Raw genomic sequence first — 20,187 nt, 5'->3', positions numbered from 1 at the left:
ATGCCTATTTATTTGCCTGAGTCCCCTAGTAGATTTCAAATTACACATGGGCTTCATCTTCTTTCCTTCAATAATTTGGGCTGAGGTGCTAGAAATACATTTCGGCATTTTGATCACAGTTGAATCCTTAACTGTCAAGTTCTTGGCTTGGAACCATCACTCAACAAACAGCTATTTATTGCACATATGGATGAATGAATAACTTCTGGGATTTTCGCAGCGTAGCCTAACATTTGTATTTAAGGTTTTGTGCCAGTTTGTCCCCTTTAATATACCAGGATATACTAATGTAACATTGTCTAGAAACAGTCACATCACGGGGCTTTATCTTCTCTGTTAGTTTTACATGACAATGTGGATTCGTCATTCTTTAGTAATTAGTACGAAACTAGTAATTAGTAAGTCTTCTCAATGTCTCCTCCCTGTTTCTCTGACAGCAGTATTTCCTCCAAGCTACTGGTGGATTAAAGTTCTTCGTGCATTTCTACTCTTGTACCACACAGGCATACACTGGATCCACCCCCGCAAAGCTCACTCTAGTTCCTCTTTATTCCCGAGCTATCGAAGAGACAGTTTTTAGCCAAATGGGCTCCAGGATGGGGTAAGAAGTCTGTGTGATTCACTGAGCAGGCCCCCAAAATATTTGTTCTTAAGAAATGATTGTTTCTGTATAGAAGTAACATCCATTGAGAATGATTAGGAGAAATCTGGAAGATATATAATGAAGAAAATAAAAATCGCCCATAATCCCATCACATAGAGAGCAACTGTTAACATTTTGGTGAGTGACATCATCCACTCCCTTGTGTCAGTGGCCATCTGTAAAACCAAGTCTACCCTCCTCTTGACCCTGTGCTCCTCTTGACCCTGTGCTCTGGATTATTGGATCTGCCTCCATCAGCATCTTCACCGGTTTGTCCTTGGCAGCATTTCAGGTTCAACACAAGTTCAACACAGAAACCTCCATCACCACCCTCCCAACTTGCTCCTGCTCTTGTGTTCCCTTTTTCAGCAAATGGCACCATCATGCATCCAGTGGTCCAGATCAGAAATGCTTCTAACTTCCCTTTCTTTCACACTTCCATACCGAGTCAAAGTTCTGTAGTTTCCACTTCCTGCATATCTCATGACTCCATGTCCCCAACCTCCTGTGTCAATCCTCTGGTCCAGACTCCATCACCTTTCTCCTGGAATAGAGCAGCAGCTCCCCAGACAGGCCATCCAGTGCCTGGATCCTTCTCTATGCTGTGGCCAGAGTGACCACGTAGGAACAGCAAGTCATTCCATGAATCCACATCCTTCTGCTGTTGACAGAGTCCATTCCTCGAATGTCCTGGCCCTTATTGGACCCTTGCTGCTTGAACCATTCTTCATCTCCCCTTTGGACTGACCTCTACTCAACCTACAGTTCTCCACTTAGCCATCTTTGTCTTCTGAGACTTCTTCTTTGACTCCCCTATCCTCTCAAAAAAGTCTAGCACAGAAACTCCTAGGAGCCACTCTATCCATCGCCTCTTCACCCCTCACATCTGTCCTTCCTCTCCCATCTGTGAGCCCCCCTCTGGCCATGAGTTGTGCCTTCTTCATCCTGAGCCCATCGCCTCACACAGGGCCCAGTGTGTGGGGAGAACGAGCCAGTGTGGATGGGGCCCCTATCTGCAGATCCAGGGTTCTACATCCTGCTGCCTTTGGCCACTGCTCAAAGGAGGGGTGGAGGATGGAGCACCTGCTGGGAGACTCTCCTTTTGGGGGACGCTCTTCCAGATTCTCTTTCTGCAGTCCAGTCCTTGAGTCCCCCCCCCCCCCTCGGTGGCATTGGTGACACAGAGCATCCCGACAGAGGAAGCTTTGGGGGGCAGGGCCACCCCCTGTGGCCTGTCAGGGCTCACGCAGACCTTGCGCCTGCCGCCCCCGCCCCAGCACCCTGCGGATGGCCGCGGTGACCTCGCGATTGCGCAGGCTGTAGATGAGCGGGTACAGCAGCGGGGTGACGTTGGTGTAGACCAGCGCCAGCGTGCGGTCCCGCCGCGGGGAGTAGCTGGCCTTGGGGCGCGCGTACATGAAGGTGGCGCAGCCGTAGTGCAGGCAGGTGACGGCCAGGTGCGAGGCGCAGGTGGAGGCGGCCTTGCGCCGGCCGCGGGGGCAGCGCAGGCGGTGCAGGGCGGCGGCGATGGCCCCGTAGGAGGCCAGGATGAGCAGCGAGGGCAGCAGCAGCAGCAGCAGGCAGGCGCCCAGCAGGGGCAGCTCGTCCGCGTAGCTCCGCGTGCAGGCCAGCTCCAGCAGCGCCGTGATGTCGCAGAAGAAGTGCACCAGCAGGCGGGAGCCGCAGAAGGGCAGGTGGAAGACGGCCCCCGCCAGCCCCACGGACACCGCCAGGCCCCCGAGGCAGCAGGCCAGGGCCAGCCGCGCGCACAGCCCCGGGGTGACCACCGCCGCGTAGCGCAGCGGGTGGCAGACGGCCACGTAGCGGTCGTAGGCCATGGTGGCCAGCAGGAAGCACTCGGCCCCACCCAGCGCCACGAACATCTGCATCTGCAGCGCGCAGCCCAGGAAGGAGATGGGGCTGCCCCCGGGGGGCCCCGGCGCGGCCAGGTCGGCCAGGGAGCGGGGCACCACCACCAGCGTGTAACAGAGCTCGATGGCTGACAGCTGGCACAGGAAGAGCAGCATGGGCGGCCGGCTGGGCACCGAGGCCACGGCCACCAGGATGAGCAGGTTCCCGCCCACGGTGGCCAGGTGCACGGCCAGCAGCAGCAAGAAGAGCACGGGCCTCAGGTGTGGGAACTCAGAGAAGCCCTGAAGAAGAAAGCCTCGGGGCACGCTGGCGTTGCCGGGACCGTCCATGCACTGGCCTGCCCACAGGCACCTGCAGGAAAGGAGTGCAGGGAGGGAGAGCCGGTGGGTACAGCCCCTCTGCCCCTCTGCCGGAGGGAGGGCTGGATGTTAGAGCGGGGGTCGCAGTCGGGGCTGCAGAGAGGGGTAGGGTCCCCAGGCGCACTACCAGCAGCCCCCCACACCCCTGCCATGCTGGACCATTCCTTAACTCCTGATGTCTTGCCTGCCTCCTGGACTCACATTCTCAACATGCTTTTTTCCAAAGAAGCCTTAACTTTAGGATCTTGCCTTACAACCCCTCACTCCTGACCGCCACCTACAAAGGACTCCCTCCCTGCCTTCAGATCCTAGTTATTACTTGGTGGATCCCCTATTGCCAGGAGTGTTATGCCGCCCTCAGCCTTAGCTCGCCATGGCAAGAAATGTGTCCATACACCCCGCTTCCGCTTCCCCCTCCCTGCCCTACTCTACAGCTTTGAGCTGCTTTCTGTGGTGTGTCACAGAATCGTAAAAACAAGATGCAGGTGAAGGCCTTAATCTCACACAACCTCATAATTTTCAAAATGAAAATAAAGCTGGCATGATGTGTGTAGGGGAGGCTTACCCACTCACAGAAAGCTAGGAACAGAATCTGCATTCCTGAGACTGAATCCAGAACTTTTTGTGACCCCACATGCAGCCTTAAAAAATGGTCACCGGGATCATTTGGTTGATCTATATTGATTTAGCCTTCAGTAGAGACCCAGGTGTGCCCCAAGTGCTGAGGCAGACACTTAGGCAGCAGGGAATGAGCAGTGGGAAGGGCTCCCTGGGTACATCAGGAACAAAATGTCCCTAACGTTTTTATTAATATTCCGTCAACACGAGAAAAAAGTGATGTGTATCTGTTCTAACTCGCCTTTCAGAATTAGCAGTACATTCCAAATTTGCCGATGGAACACAATTTCTTTCTCACCAGTTACCTGGTGACTCATTTGCAGGCAACATTTGGAAAACACGGAGAGTGTGTAGGTTGACGGCAATTGTTGCAAACCTCTGCAGTGGGGAACATGAAGTGATAAGGACTTTGTGGCCGACTGGAAGAGAGTATTTGATTTTCCAGTAGTTGTTAATGACATCTCTTTTTTAAAAAATTATTATTAGCTTTAATTGTAAGCTCAACTATTATTTCCTCTTAACTGCCTCTGAGTCACTGTTGATAACCGATTTTGGAAGTGGAATTTGTGCATGGTTGTGATACCGTAGAAAGCAATAGCAATCAAGCTGGGCTAAGGAAAAACTGGGAAGAGTGGGAAGAGCTCGATTTTTGCTGTGTAATGCTCCTTTTTGAGAGAATTCTGACAGCTTATATTTATCAGTACCACTCCATGCTCTTTCATCTGAGGGGGGCAACTTCAAACACAAGCTTGGGGTCAAACACAAAGGTGGGGTGGGGTTTGGTGTGGGTGGAAAGCGGGGAGTCCCTTCCCATAGGTTTTAAAGCCCTCACATTTGTTATCGTTGTTGGTTTTGGCCAGTGTTCGTTCTCCTGAGCCAGTTTAACAGACCTGTGTGCAGTGCCTCTTCCTTGCCGTGTGGCGAGTGTCGTAGCTGTGAGTGGGGACAAGAGGGCTGTCCTGGAGGTTCAGGCAGGGTGAAACTGTAGAAGTACCCACCGCGGCCCTCTTCACTCTGCTTCAGCTTGCCATCTCTCGACTGCTTTCTTTTCGTCTCCTTAAAGAAGCAGGGGGTGGGTGGCAGAGAGACAAAAAAGAGTCCAGTTCTTTTTCTTTCAGTTCACCCTGCACAGAAATGACAAGAAAGGTTGGGCCGGGACAGCAGGAACTGCAGGCTCCAGGGACATTGTTGTGTTTTACAAATGAGGCCATGAGTGGACAGCAAGCTGAGTGGGTCGAGCCAATCAAATGTAGACTGAAGAATGTTTCTACCTTGTTTAGTAGATTTGGGAGGATTTATCATAAACTCTAGGAATGTATTAGAAATGCCTTTCATCTGGGGGCAGGATGGGGAGGTGGGGAAGAGACATGCTTAAAACTTCCATGATTTGATTGAAAAATCCAGCTCCACCCTTAGTAGGAGAAGCTGCAAGAGGGAAAACATTACAAGGCCTGCCTGAGCCACCTTTCTTCCCAGGGGCAGAAGGGTAGGTGGTCTCATTTCCGACAATAACAGCTACACATAAGAGACTGGTAGGCCTTTGCCATTTAACCAATGGTAAAGGACTTTACCATTTAACTCACTTAATCCCAGTGACTCTCACTATACTCCCACTGAGGTAAGTAGACTCTTAGTATTCTCATTTTACCAATGAGGAGATTGAGACCTAAAGGAAATAAGTATCATGTAGCTGTTAGTGGTTAAAGGCAGGTTTTATACTCAAGCAACCCTGCCTTCATAGTCCATGGTCTTATCTACTACATGCTCGTCCATATTCACGCCTCTCCTAAAAAATCCTCTCTGTGTAAGATATACCCTACAGCTTTCCTCATGCCTCCACTGTCCCTTGCCCAGAAATGACCTGCACCCTCCTAGGCATTTCTGTCCTCAGGTTCCCCTTTGCTGACATTTCTCTTGAGGACATGTAGAGGTGAGCAGTAATACAGATGACCTCAGAGAGAAAGTCTAAAAATAATTTCTCCTTAGCTTTGACATTCATCGCTGGTATTGTTACTGTTCTGACAGAGGTGCTTTACTAATCGTCTGAGGCTCCATGGAGCACCCACAGAGTCTGGCTGGCTGGTGGCCCAGGACATCTGGATGTGGCTGGAAGCCCCACCGGGCCGGGGTTACAGATCTGGGATTTGATTTTTGCTGTGCAGAATAATTAAAGTTATCTGTAATAATGATATTTTAAAAAATCATCTTAATAGTCAATCAAAGCACTTCTAAAAAGAGGTTGTACAGTGAGAGATTGGAGAGGCAGACAGGTCAGGCCCCTCTGGGTTATAAGAATTCCATTCCCTTCTGGGAATGCAGCTTAGAGGTCAAAGGTCGAGATCCTCCTGTTATAGCGGGTGAAGCACAGAGAGGTCCGGTAGTCAGCCTGCGGCCTCCCTGCTATCACCTGAGCCCAGATCTCACAACTCCTGGTTGATGGTTCTATTTCTGCCCGAATTGTCTTCCAGAGTAGACCTGAGCCCACTGGTCTAGTATTATTGCTTACAAAGGCACCAAAGGAGATCAGTGTCTCCCACAGAGTTAATACAGAAGATTATAAATATGCCTACACTTCCCTAACTTGACTTAATAATCTATCATGGGTCTCTAGTCTATGAATATATACAAATTGCTCTGGAATCTATTTTCTTCCTGTGTTTCCTTTTAGGAAAAATACACATTATACAGTCAAAAGAGTTTTTTTGTTTTTGTTTTCTTTTAAAAAATCCTTGGTGAAGTAGAAAAATCCTCCCCACTCCCTCCACCACCTCAAAGTGTAAATTTTTGCTTTGTCATTTGCCGAGTTTGACTCGGGTGGGGACAAGTCACTTAACACTTCCAAAGCCTCACCCCCTCACTGTTAGTTAGGGTTAACAAAGGAGGGGTGTTGTGTGGATTCCGTGAGATACAAGCACAGAACCCAGTGCACACACACACAAAAATGAAAAGCATTCTCGTCTTATCTCTCATCTTCACGGTTGATGGGCATAGATCGTCTTTCCTCTGGATACTCATTTTTTCCACCATGCAAACCTCCTCACCTCTTAACTGTGTCCTGTAGGTGCTTTTCTACTTAGTGTCTTTTCTGTCTTTCTGGGGTCCAAGAAGTAGGGTATACATAGAATTCTGGATTTAGGAAACTCCATGGGGAGATAAGTAGACATAAATGTAGATAAATCTGTCTGCCTGTCTATCTACATATCTATCACCATCGTCATCACCACTCTCTCCCTCTCTATATTTTTTCTCTTGGGTTTCCTGTTGATTTTCTAAAACTGTATAGACTATGGAAGAAGACATCTGTCGGTTCAAACTGCTGCAGCCACTCACCAGCCACATGACCTCTGTCTCCCTGATCTTCAGTCTCGTTACATCTAAATGGAGATGCTGGTGTCTAATTCAGATGGTTGTGGTGAGAAGTAGACACACGGCAAAGGAAACCCACAACACAGTCCCAGGCACAGGTGGGCAGCAAGAGGTGGTTATTCACCGTATCATTATTATAAACCAATGGTATTGCGTCAGCCTGTGGCTCCGTCTGCATACGGCAGCTTTGGTTACTGTAATGACTTCTTTTCCTACGGCATAGCCTTGTCCTTGGTCTATGAAAGCCAGCTTGAAACTCATGAATTTATATGTACTTGCCCTGTTATGCACCTTAAGTTTAGATTTGTTTTCTGGAATAAAATCCCTTGAATTAAAATGCATTTACCACCATCTTGTTCTATCACACCAACATATCTTTTAGTGTTTTTTGGGCTTTCCCTCCCCCCCCACTTCATCAGTTTGGTGACTTCTTTACTCAGAGGAGTAAAGGAGTAAAATATCATCTCTGGATGTAGAGATTTCACTGTGTGCTTCCTTTTGCAATCATTCATAATCTGAGCCTCGACCCCTGGGTTATGTGCCTCTTTTGTAGCAGTACTTCTGTTTTGTGACCAGTGCCTTATACACGATAAAGCATCTTACTGAGTCCTTGTTGACTAAATTTGGTAAGACAGCTTGTCAAAGGCTTTTGAAAGTCTAAAAAAGAGAAATCCTTTGTTGGTTTCTTGTCGGCATCTTTATCCTCTAAAAGCATTTAACTAGATTTAATAGAGCATATTTTCCTTACACAAACATTCTTGCTTTTCCCTGTTTATATGTTTTCTGAAGTGTTTAGTGATTCTCCATGTTATAAAAATGAGATGCCATTGCTGGTTTTGGTGTCTGCTCTGGAGCTTCTCTCAAAATGATGGTTCTGTGGGCAGTCTTAGTTCTCTAGCTCTGGCTCAATGTGTTACCTTGGGTTTTGCATTTTGCCAACATTTTCTCCTCAAGTTTCCTCGGAATTCAGAATCATAAAATGTGTGCACTTGTGTTTAGAGCTTCCTGAAGAGTTGCCACCCTTAGTTCTTCCCCTGCCCCCTCTCAAATTAATTGTGGGATTAGGGTTTTGAGTAAAATATCATTTCGGGCTTCTTGGGCTCTTTCATTTTCATCTGAAGAGGAGCTTTGAGCCATACAAATCTAGGAGTCCCACTGATGTAGAGGCAGCTCTCTGCCTTTGATGCTTTGAAAGAAACTCTTGCTTGAACAGCAACCATTTAAAGTCAATCTCTGATCCAGGCTTCCGCCAGAGGAAGAGGGCTGTGCTTCAGAAACAAGCACTTTCATGTTTAACATCAAAATTGTCTGGTGAGGAGACTGTCCCAGCACTGGCACTGTGAAGGTCAACTTACCACACATAAATGCATGGTCATTGTACCATTACCATTTGAAAAATAGTCTAGATCTGAGGACCAGTCACTTTATCTACTAGAAAAAAAAATATTGCATGTTTGCTCTAGGGGGAAACTAGTTTGTTTCCAAAATTTATTTTTTGAAGATCTGCTATCATGTTCCATGAAGGCAGTTTTAGTAGGTTTAAAAATGCTTTTAATTTCTTTTTTTTTTTTTTAATGCTTTTAATTTCTAAACTGCATCTTGTGCTACAAAAGAGCAGGAGAGCTCCTTCAAAAACCCAGAAGACCCTCCTTGTGAAGGCTGCTATTTTGATTCTTGTTGGTCACAGCCTGAAAGCTAGAGCTCAATGACATGGCAAGGCAGCTGCTTGAATGAGGAAGTCAAGGCAACCTCAGTTTTGCCAGAGTAGTTTCATGATTCATTAAAGTGAAAAAAAGAAAAAACAAGAAAACAGATACTGGTGAGAAAAAAAAAAAAAGTGTTGATTTCCTGGCTGGCTACCTTCTAGAAGAGAACCCTGTTAATATTTTCAGAACACTGCCTCAAAAAGTCATGGGCCTCTCAGAAAAACTTTCATCTGTGACAGTTGTGTGCATTATTTTGGCTTCAGGAGCACTTTCCAATAGGATGCTCTCCCCACCATCCTACTGCCTGCCTCTCAGTTTCCAGAATAGACTACTGTGGTTCCTGAGAAAAGCAACAAAGATTAGATGAAATGAGCTAGAATGCACAAGGTTTAGCAAGCCCAAGGGTGGGCTGTGAGGACCCATGTCTTCTTCAAGGACGGGTCCCTGAGGTTGGTGTGGTCTGAAGCCTGAGGAATTAGTTCTTTGGTAGGAAGCGAGAAAAAAAATGGAGCCATTAACAATAAATGACAGGGTTTTTTTGCATCCCATGGAGCCAAATAATAATTATAGATATTATCTTCTTGAATCCTCTCTGTCTGCCTCTAAGAAAAGAAATTATTTTCCTTAATTTTGTTCTTACATATTACTTTATGGAAACAACATATCATTGGATGCCTCTTGTCATGAGAACCTCTGTTCACTTGAGAAGACAGGACTCCCCCATTTTTAGATGGGAAAGCTGAGGCAGAAAAAATGCATTTGTGTAAAATAATTTGATAAAAATAGAAGTAGAACCTAAAAGTTCTGGCGTCTGTAGCTGCCTGATGTTCCTCATACCTGCCCCCACTTCAGTGCACTCAGGACTGAAGGGTTCCCCAGTTAGAGCACTTTGAACATCGTGTGCCCCATGACTTCCTAATGTGGGGCACTGGATCAGCCCTGAGGATGGTGGTAGTGTGGGAAGAAATGCCTCTCTGACATGTGGTCTCTCTTTTGAGCAAACTTAGCTGGGAAGTGTCCTGATTTCCTTATGTCTATGCTAACTTTTAAAAATATTTTATCTTTAAATAATCTCTACACCCAACATGGGGCTTGAACTTACAACCCTGAAATCAAGAATTGCATGCTTCAGGAATGGAGCCAGAAGGTGCCCCCCCCTGCTCTCATCTTGGTGTTTCTTTCTCTTCCCCTGCCCACCTACCTCATGAACACCAGACTTCTGCTTACCTGGGCTCAGGAGACAGATTACCTGGAGATGGAGGGGAGAAAAGACTTAGCTTGTGGTGACTGGAGGTTAGAGAGATCACAGGCACAATGAAAAATAGGAGGCTACATAGTTGCAGCAGGCAGCTGTAGAGGAGAAGGAGGACTTGGAGGGAGGAGAAGAGATGGAGAGGCTATATGAGGAACCCAGAAGGGTTTTCCACAATAGTTTCTGATTAGCTGTGTCGAGTGAGTACTAGAACCTTGGCTTGCCTTATATCCCTGGAGAGGTGGGGGCAATAGGGAGGAGAGGAGTATACTTGTCCCTTCCAGAGGGAGGGCAAGAGGGAGAGCATCCTGTGATTAATCCACTCACCACAATCCCTCCTTGAGGTTGGAGACCTAGGAGGGACTTGGCACACATAGTGTTCAAGAGAAACAACTCTTCCTGTCTCACGCAGCCCACCCACCCAGAGTGCTATCTGTCCCATTGGTACCCAGTGCTTTCCCTAGGGTGTGCCATGCTCCTCTCTCATCATGGCAATTCCCATCTCTGCACGTTGGACCAGGCGGCAGCTCCAGAACATGTAGTGAAGTGTCAGGTGCCTGGTAGGTCTCAGATGTCTTAATTTGTCCAATGGCTAGAGCATGGGAGCTGGCTGTTGAGATGCATGAATGAATCCCTTTCTTAACTCTCATACATGCGCAAGGACCCAGGAAACTGCACTAGGAAGCCTCCACCGAGGAGTACTCCTGCCCCTGGAGTAGGAATTAGGCAACTCTGGCAGGTCCTTCTGTGTTTGGGAGCTGAGGAATTGCTCTTGATTTTTTTAGTTATTATTCTGCACGTCTTTGTGTATATGTGTGCTGTCATCACAGGACTCTATTAGAGGTTTTCTTTTCTCATTCATTTACTCATTAATTTATTCATTAATTCAACACATATTTATTGAGTACCTACCATGTGCCAGGCTTTGACTTAGTAACTAGGGTATAGATCAGGAAGCAAAAAAGACAAAAATCCTTGCCCTATTAGAGCTCCATTCTAGAGGGGAGATAGACAATCACCAAATTAAGTAAATTATTCAACATATTCAGAAGTGATAAGTCTAATGGAGAAAGATAAAGGAGGATAGGAAATGTGAGGGAAGACATGCAATTTTTTAAAAAAGATTTTATTTATTTATTCATGAGAGACACACACACACAGAGAGAGAGAGAGAGAGAGGCAGAGACACAGGCAGAGGGAGAAGCAGGCTCCATGCAGGAGCCCGATGCAGGACTTGATCCCCAGTCTCTAGGATCACACCTCGGGCTGCAGGCAGTGCTAAACTGCTGTGCCACTGGGGCTGCCCCAAGACATGCAATTTTAAATAGGATGTTTGAGGAAGGCTTTAGTGAGTAGGTGACATTTGATGCAAAGCTTTAAGGAGGTAAAGAAGTGAATCATGTTAATATGTAGGGGAAGAACATTACAGACAGGAGAATTAGCTAGTCAGAGGTCCAGAGGAAGGTGCAGACACGGTGTGTTTGAAGCACAGTGAGGAGGACAATGTGGCTGGGGTGGAGTCAATGAGGACTGAATAGTAGCAGATGAGGTCAGAAAATCAGTGGGTGGGCAGGAGGTGGTGCCTTATAGGCAATTGTGGGAACTTGGCTTTTGTTCTGTGTGAAATGGAAAGCTACCGTAGGCTTCCCAGGATTGGAATGCTATAAAAGGATCCCTCTGGCTGCTTTATTGAGAATAGACTGCAGGGGACCAGGGTGGAAGCAAAGAGATCAGCATTATAGTGATCCAGGTGAAGGAAAATATGACTTGGATTAGATGAGCAGTAGAAGTAGGGACATGTGGTTGGATTCTGAATATATTTGAAATGTAGAGCCAGCAGAATTTCCTGATGGATTGGATGTGAGATGTGAAACAGAGGGGTCAGAATGGCTTTATTTTTCTGCCTGAGTGACAGGAAGGATCAAAGTATGAGATGAAGAAGGCCTCAGGCGGTGAGTTTGGGGGAGGAAGGCATGATCAGAAGTTCAGTGCAGGGTATGTTAAGTGAGATACCTACTAGACATCCACATGGATTTGTCTAATTCATGGGGGTTCATGGGAGAGGCCCAACTTACATGTATAACTTTGAAGTCATCAGGGATGCCTGGGTGGTTCAGTCAGTTAAGCTTCTGACTCTTGATTTGGGCTCAGGTCATGATCTCAAGGTTATGACATGGAGCCATACATCAGGCTCCATGCTGTGTGTGGAGAGCCTGCTTAGGATTTTCTCTTTCCTTCTCCCTATGCTCCACTTCTCCCCCCACCTCTGCTTGTGCTCTCAAAAAATTTTTCTTTGAAGTTTCAATTATAGGTGGTATTTAAAGTTATGAAACTGGGTGAATTGGTATGGGAATGAGTAGAATTAGAAAAAAGAGTTCCCCAAGCTGAGCCCTGGGGTATTCTAGTGGTAAGGAGTTTAGGAAGATGAGAAGCCAGAAAGTGGGTCTGCAGGGAGATGGGTCTTACGGCCTCCATTTTTCAGCCCCGGAAATCATATACTTGTCTACTACCTACTTCCCAGTGGCATCTCCATCATATAGAATATTTACATGGAAAATGATTCCATGATAGAGCAGAATGACTTCCTCTATTGATAATAGACAATTACCTCAATGCCTACATACTTCTGATGTTAAGGGGGCTGTGAAGGGTTGCACGATAGTTGGATGGAAAGCAGAAGGTCTTATTCTTTCCTTATTCTTCTTAAAGTATAAGGAGCTTTACCACAGGCTGGAGTTGAGAGCAGAATCCAAACCCCATGGAGAAGAAGGAAAGAATTGACAACAGAGACACCCAGCTGGCTCAGTTGATAGATCATGTGACTCTTGATCTCAGTTTTGTGAGTTAGAGCCCCACATCAGATGTAGAGATTACTTAAAAATAAACTCTTAAAAAAAATTGGAAATAAAATTTTGGAATCTAAAAATCTAGGTTCTTATCTCAAGTTTACCATTTTTTGTTTGTGTGCTATGTGTACTTTGGGGAGTAATTTACTTTGTCCAAGTTGCATGATTGAATATGGGAATAATACTATAATTTGTGTCTAATTAGCAGATTGTTTTAGATTTCATTTAATCTTTAACAACTTTATTGAGGTATAGTTGAACACGAAGAACTACACCACATTAGAAGTGTACAATTTGGTGTTTGGACAGATGCAAACACCCATGATACATCACCATAGTTAAGGGAACAGACATACCTGACACTTCCCAGAGTTTCCTGTTTTCCTTTGTTTTTGCGGTAAGAACGTTTAACGTGAGATCCACCCTCTTAACAAATTTTGAAGTGCACAATACAGTATTGTTAACTATCAGCACAGCGTTGTACAGCAGATCTCTAGAAATTACTCATCTTGCATAACTGAAACTTTGTCCCCTTTAAATAACAATTTCCCAATCCCTCCACCCTCCAGCCCCTAGCAACCACTATTGATTTTTTTTCTTCTATGAGTTTGGCTGTTTCAGATTCCTCCTGTAAGAGGATTTAAACAATCTCCTATTTTTCTTCTTTTTAATTTTTATTTTTAATAATTTTTTGGTAAACTCTACACCCGACTCTACACCAACTCATGACCCGAGATCAAGTGCCTCAAGCTCTACTAACTGAGCCAGTCAGGCACCCCTTAAACAAACTGGTATTTCTCTAATTTTAAAGAGTAAGATTAATCTCTCAATCCCATTTTTTTCATCAAACTCCCATTTTTCTGCAGTCAGAAAAATTCCTAAAGAGTTGTCTGTCCTTGCTTCCTCACCTCTTATTCTCTCTTTTTAAAAACTACTTTACTGAGGTATGGTTGACACATAAAAAACTTTTGGTATTTTAAATGAGATCTTACATATGAAAACATTTTGTAAATTCTAAAGTACTGCATAAGTGCCACTTACAATTATTATTATATCGAAGAGTTATGATCAACATATTATTGAACATAGGACTCTATTCCCCCCTTCTCTGGCACTGAGCTTTCAGAATGTAGAGTACATTCTCATCTCCCATTCTTTTTACGTGCATAGTTTCCCAGTAAGGTGAGAGGCAAATGGGAAGGGACTCTGTCTGAACAGGCCTCCTCAGTGATCAGGACTCACAGATGTGATGATGTCATTCACAAACAGCAGTGTGGTCATGGTTCAGAATTTTGGAAACAGTGCCAAGAGGAACTTGGACATAATTTTCAGGATGTGTAAACTCTGCATGAAAGCAAAGGTTACCAAAGACAAGGACTTTGGGATTTTATACATAATGTTTTCTTTGGCTGGCGTCTGGCTTTATTTGAAGAGTTGTGTCAACATAGGGAATTCTCTACTTGGGCCTAAGGATTCCTCAGGCTGGTGGTGCCTCTGTCCCCTCTCAGAGGGTTGCTGGAGGGTTGGAACCATGTGGGATCTGTGCTGGAAGAGAGACTGGAAAATACTTACATCATCTCCACATTCCTCAGCCATTTGTCATTCGATTGCAAATCAACTGGTGAGATGCCAGTGAAGAAGAGGTTAGTTAAATTATTGAGTTTGATGAATATCTATAGCCCTTAGGGAAAAAAGTTAATTTCGTTTGGGGCTTTGCATATTTTTTTTGGTAAATTTATAGAAATAATTGATGATAGAAAAAGAGCAGTAAACCTAAAGTATCAAAAATAAATTATAATGATATATATACAAATCAAAGACACAGAAAAGAAACAAAGTAGACTATAACCCAAACCTTAAGCAGATTCAATAAAAATTCCAAGATGGATAAATTTCTGAAATTCTCACCAGTGAAAAATGAGAAAATATATAAATGAATTTAAAAAATTAAAAAGGTAGAAATTAAAATACTCATAGAGATTAAAGATAATAAGAAAATATTATTAAGTATTTCTAGACACCATGGACACATATATGAAGATAAAAGCCCAAAGGCTTAAGAAGAAAGAAAACTTGGAACCACTTATAATCATTGACATTGAATTACTATTAAAGAGATAAACTTTTGCCCTTCTCACTACTCCCACGGAAAATAATTTTAAAGATAGATTTTACCAAACTTTCAAGGGACACATGATTCTCATATATTAATGTTTTTCCAGGAAATGAAACAAAAAGAAAGAAAAATTGCCCAACTCATTTTATGCAGTTTTCATAACCTGGGCTAAAATAATCCTCATGTTACATGAAAAGTGTACACTGATTTTATAGATGAAAACATTTTTTAATGTTATCCAAGGAAATTGAATGTTTTTTAAAAACATATTTTTACCAAGTGACAGTTTCCTCAGGAATACAGGGATGATTCAGCTTCAAAAAATGTATGATTCACTGTCATAATGGTTGGCCAAAAGAAAAGAGAGTCATCTCAGTACACATGAAAAAAAAGCGATGAAAGTTCTTAGAAGTTAGAAGTAGGAACTTTAAGTTTCCAAGACAAACAAAAACTAAAGGAATTTGTGAACACTAAACCAGGCTTGCAAGAAATATTAAAGAGGATCGTTTGAGTGAAGAGAGAGCCCAAAAGTAATAAAGATCAGAAAAGAACAGAGACAGTCTACAGAAACAATGACATTACAATTAATACAAGGGCACTACATTAATATCTTTCAATAATTACTCTGAATATAGATAGACTAAAATGCTCCAGTCAAAAGTCCTAGGATATCGGACTAACCCATCAATATGCTGTCTACAAGACACTCATTTTAGATCCAAAGGCGCCTCCAGGTTGAAAGTGAGGGGGTAGAGAACCATTTATCATGCTAATGGACATCAAAAGAAAGCTAGAGTAGCCATTTTTATATCAGAAAAACTAGATTTTAAACCAAAGATTATAATAAGGGATGAAGAAGGACACTATATCATAATAAAAGGGTCAATCCAACAAGAAGATCTAACAATTGTAAATATTTATGCCACTGACTTGGGAGCAACCAAATATATAAACTAATAAATAACGAAATTAAAAACACACATTGCTAATAATATAATAATAGGGAACTTTAAAACCCCACTCACTGCAGTGGACGATCATCTAAGCAGAAGATCAACAAGGAAACAAGGACTTTGAATGACACACTGGACTAGATGGACTGCACAGATATTCAAAGCATTTCATCCTAAAGGAACAGAATACACATTCTTCTTGAATGCACATGGAACATTCTCCAGAATAGATCACATAAAAGACCAGGCACAAATCAGGTCTTAGCCAGTACAAAAGGATTGAGATTATACCATGCATGTTTTCAGACCACAGTGCTTTCAAACATGAACTCAACCTCAAGAAAAAATTTGGAAAGAACATGAATACATGGAAGTTAAAGAGTATCCTATTAAAGAATGAATAGGTCAACAAGGAAATTAAAGAAGAATTAAAATAATACATGGAAGCAAATGAAAGTGAAAACATGACAGTTCAGAGTCTTTGGAATACAGCAAAGGTGGCCCGAAGAGGAAAGTATATAGCAATATAGGCCTTTCTCAAGAAACAAGAAAAGTCTCATGCACAACCTAAACTCACACAAAGGAGCTGGAAAAATAACAGCAAATAAAGCCTAAATCCAGCAGGAGAAGAGAAGTAATACAGATTAGAGTGGAAATCAATGATAAAGAAATTAAAAAACCAGTAGAACAGATCAATGAAACTAAGAGCTGATTCTTTGAAAGAATTAATAAGATCAATAAAACCCTAGCCAGACTTATCAAAAAGAAAAGAGAAAGGGCCCAAATAAATAAAATAATGAATGAAAGAGGAGAGATCACAACCAACACTGAAGAAATAGAAACAATTATAAGAGAATATTATGGGCAATCATATGCCAACAAATTAGGCAATCTGGAAGAAATGGGTGCATTCCTAGGAACATATAAACTACCAATGATGAAACAGGAAGAAATAGAAAACCTGAACAGACCCATAACCAGCAAAGAAATTGAATCAGCAATCAAAATGCTCTCAGCAAATGAGTCTAGGGCCAGACAGCTTCTCAGGGGAATTCTACCAAACATTGAAAGAAGAATAAATACCTATTCTTCTGAAACTCTTTCAAAAAATATAAATGGAAGGAAAGCTTCCAAACTCATTCTATAGGGTCACCATTACCTTGATCCCCAAACAAGACAAAGATCCCACCAAAAAGGAGAATTACAGACCAATATCCCTGATAAACGTGGATGCAAAAATTCTCACCAAGATACTAGCTAATAGGATCCAAAAGCACATTAAAAGGATTATTCACCATGACCAAGTGGGATTTATTCCTAGGCTACAAGGGTGGTTCAACATCCACAAATCAATCAATGTGATACGCCACGTTAATAAAAGACAAGATCCATATGGTCCTCTGAATGAATGCAGAAAAAGGATTTGACAAAGTACAGCATCCTTTCTTGATTAAAACTCTCTGCAGTGTAGGGATACAGGGAACATACCTCAATATCATAAAAACCATATATGAAAAACCCATAGTGAAAATCATCCTCAACTGAGAAAAACTAAACTTCTCCCCTAAGGTCAAGAACATGACAGGGATGTCCACTCTTACCCCTGTTGTTCAGCATAGTACTGGAAGTCCTAGGCTCAGTAACCAGATAACAAAAAGAAATAAAAGGCATTCAAATTAGCAGAGAAGAAGTCAAACTTTCACTCTTCACAGACAACATGGTGCTCTATGTAGAAAACCTAAAATACTCCAGCAAAAATTTGCTAGAACTGATATAGGAATTCAGTAAAGTCACAGGATATAAAATCAATGCATAGAACTAAGTTGCATTTCTATACATTAACAATGAAGCAGAAGAAAGAGAAATCAAGGAATCAATCCCATTTACGTTGCACCAGAAATCATAAGATACTTAGGAGTAAACCTAACCAAAGAGGCAAAGGATTGGTACTTGGAAAACTAGAGAACACTTATGAAAGAAATTGAGGAAGACACAAATAAATGGAAGAGTGTTCCGTGCTCATGGATTAGAAGAAAAAATAAAATGTCTGTGCTACCTAGAGCAACCTATACATTCAATACAGTTCCTATCAAAATACCATCAGCATTTTTTCACAGAGCTGGAACAAATAATCCTAAAATTTGTATGGAATCACAGAAGACCCTAAATAGCCAAAGTAATTTGAAACAGAAAACTGAAGCTGGAGGTATCACAATTCCAAACTTTAAGTTCAATTATAGAGCTGTGGTCATCAAGACAGTATGGTACTGGCTCAAAAACAGAGACATAGATTAATGGAACAGAATAGATGACCCAGAAATGGGTCCTCAACTCTATGGGCAACTAATTTCCAACAAAGCAGAAAAGAATATCTGATGGAAAAAAAGACAATCTCTTCAACAATGCATTGGATAGCCACATGCAGAAGAATGAAACTGGACCACTTTCTTAGACCATACACAAAAATAAATACAAAATGGATGAAAGACCTAAATGTGAGACAGAACTCCATCAAAATCCTAGAGAAGAACACAGGCAGCAACCTCTTTGACCTCAGCTGCACCAACTTCTTGCTGGACATGTCTCCAAAGGTAAGGGAAACAAAAGTAAAAATGAACTATTGAAACTTGATCAAGATAAAAAGTTTTTGCATAGCAAAGGAATCAGTCAACAACCTATGGAATGGGAGAAGGCAACCTATGGAATGAGAGAAAATATTCGCAAATGTCTTCAGATAAAGGGCTAGTATCCAAAATCTATAAAGAAACTTACCAAACTCAACAACCAAAAATCAAAAAATTCAGTCAAGAAATGGGCAGAAGGCATGAACAGACATTTCCCCAAAGAAGACATAGAAATGGCCAAAAGACACATGAAAAATGCTCAACATCACCTTGTATCAGGGAAATGCAAATCAAAACCAGAATGAGATACCACCTTACAACTGTCAGAATGATTAAAATTAATAACTCAGAAACAGCGGATATTGGTGAGTATGTGGAGAAAGTAAAACCCTCTTACACTGGTGGTGGGAATACAAACTGGTGAAGCCACTCTGGAAAACAATATGGAAGTTCCTTAAAAAGTTAAAAATAGAGCTACTCTACAACCCAGCAATTGCACTGTGAGGTATTTACCCAAAGGATACAAACATAATGACTCAAAGGGGCGATGCACCCCAATGTTTATAGCAGCAATGTCCACAATAGCCAAAACATGGAAAGAGCCCAGATGCCCATTGACAGATGAATGGGTAAAGAAGAAGACTGGTATATATACACAATGGAATATTACTCAGCCATCAAAAAGAAACGAAATCTTGCCATTTGCAACCATATGGGTGGAACTAGAGGGTATTAGGCTAAGTGAAATAAGCCAGTCAGAGAAAGACAAATACCATATGATTTCACTCATGTGAACTTATGAAACAAAACAGATGAACACAGGGGAAGGGTAGGAAAAATAAAATAAGAATGAAATCAGAGAGAGAGAGAAACCATAAGAGACTCTTAACTGTGGAAGCAAACTGAGGATTGCTGAATGGGAGATGGGTAGGTGGATGGGGTAATCGGGTGATGGGCATTAAGGAGGGCACTTGATGTAAGGAGCACTGGGTGTTATCTGCGACTGATGGATCACTACATTCTAACTATGAAACTTATACTACACTGTATGTTAATTAAATTGGATTTAAATAAAAAATTCATACACCATCGAATCATGTATAATGATGTATAAGAATCAGAAAGAAGGATGCCTGGGTGGCTCATTCTGTTGAGTGCCTGACTCTTAGCTTCGGCTCAGGTCACAATCTCAGGGTAGTGAGACTGAGCTCTGCACTGGACTCTGCACTGGGCAGGGAACCTGCTTGGGATTCTCTGTCTCCTCCTCCCTCTGCCTGCCCCCCTTTTAAAAAATTAAATTTTGAACTAGGATGGAGAGGAGAAAGGATGAGTAACTTTCCTAGATATTAAAATATACCTGCAAAGCAATAATTAGTAAAATACATTGATATTTATATAACAATAAATAGACATATAGTACAGATTGACAGTTCAAAACACATGTATTTTTATGTGAAGTCAGTAAATGATAGTGATGCATCATAAATCAGTGGAAAATGCTTTAATTTTAAAATAAATGTTTTAGAGAAGTAGGTTTATTAAATGAAGAAAATTTAAGTAGATGCTCCAGATATGCCAAAAAGATGTAAAATATACACTCCTTTAAGAGACAAATTGATGGATTTGACTACATTAAAAATAAATATTTGGGTAACTAAGGACAATATGGGAAATAATAGTCCAGGAAGTGATACTTGCATCATGAATATAAAAGAGTTATTCCACAAGGAAATGCCACTACTTACTTTTAAAAACCAAGAAAAATAGACAAAGGATATGATTAGGCTTTTTGAAAAGAGGAATTTGAATGGATAATAAGTCATTGAAGAGAT

At 42.5% G+C, this 20,187-nt stretch overlaps 1 protein-coding gene across 1 annotated transcript; it reads right to left on the bottom strand.

Annotated features, from left to right (window-relative positions):
• Positions 1-1,878: 1,878 nt before the first annotated feature.
• OR10AC1 (olfactory receptor family 10 subfamily AC member 1) lies at positions 1,879-2,844 on the bottom strand. The gene has a single exon (XM_038560562.1). The coding sequence runs from the start codon at positions 2,842-2,844 to the stop codon at positions 1,879-1,881; it is 966 nt and encodes a 321-aa protein (XP_038416490.1).
• Positions 2,845-20,187: the final 17,343 nt, after the last annotated feature.

Source organism: Canis lupus, chromosome 16, assembly GCF_011100685.1.
Source record: "Canis lupus familiaris isolate Mischka breed German Shepherd chromosome 16, alternate assembly UU_Cfam_GSD_1.0, whole genome shotgun sequence".
Taxonomy (NCBI): Eukaryota; Metazoa; Chordata; class Mammalia; order Carnivora; family Canidae; genus Canis; species Canis lupus.
Note: the sequence above shows the minus strand (reverse complement) of the source record. Positions and strands in the feature narration are given on the sequence as shown.

Bases quoted from the DNA above. Each gene is read 5' to 3' on its own strand.
- OR10AC1 (XM_038560562.1), bottom strand. From the start codon at position 2,844: ATGGACGGTCCCGGCAACGCCAGCGTGCCCCGAGGCTTTCTTCTTCAG.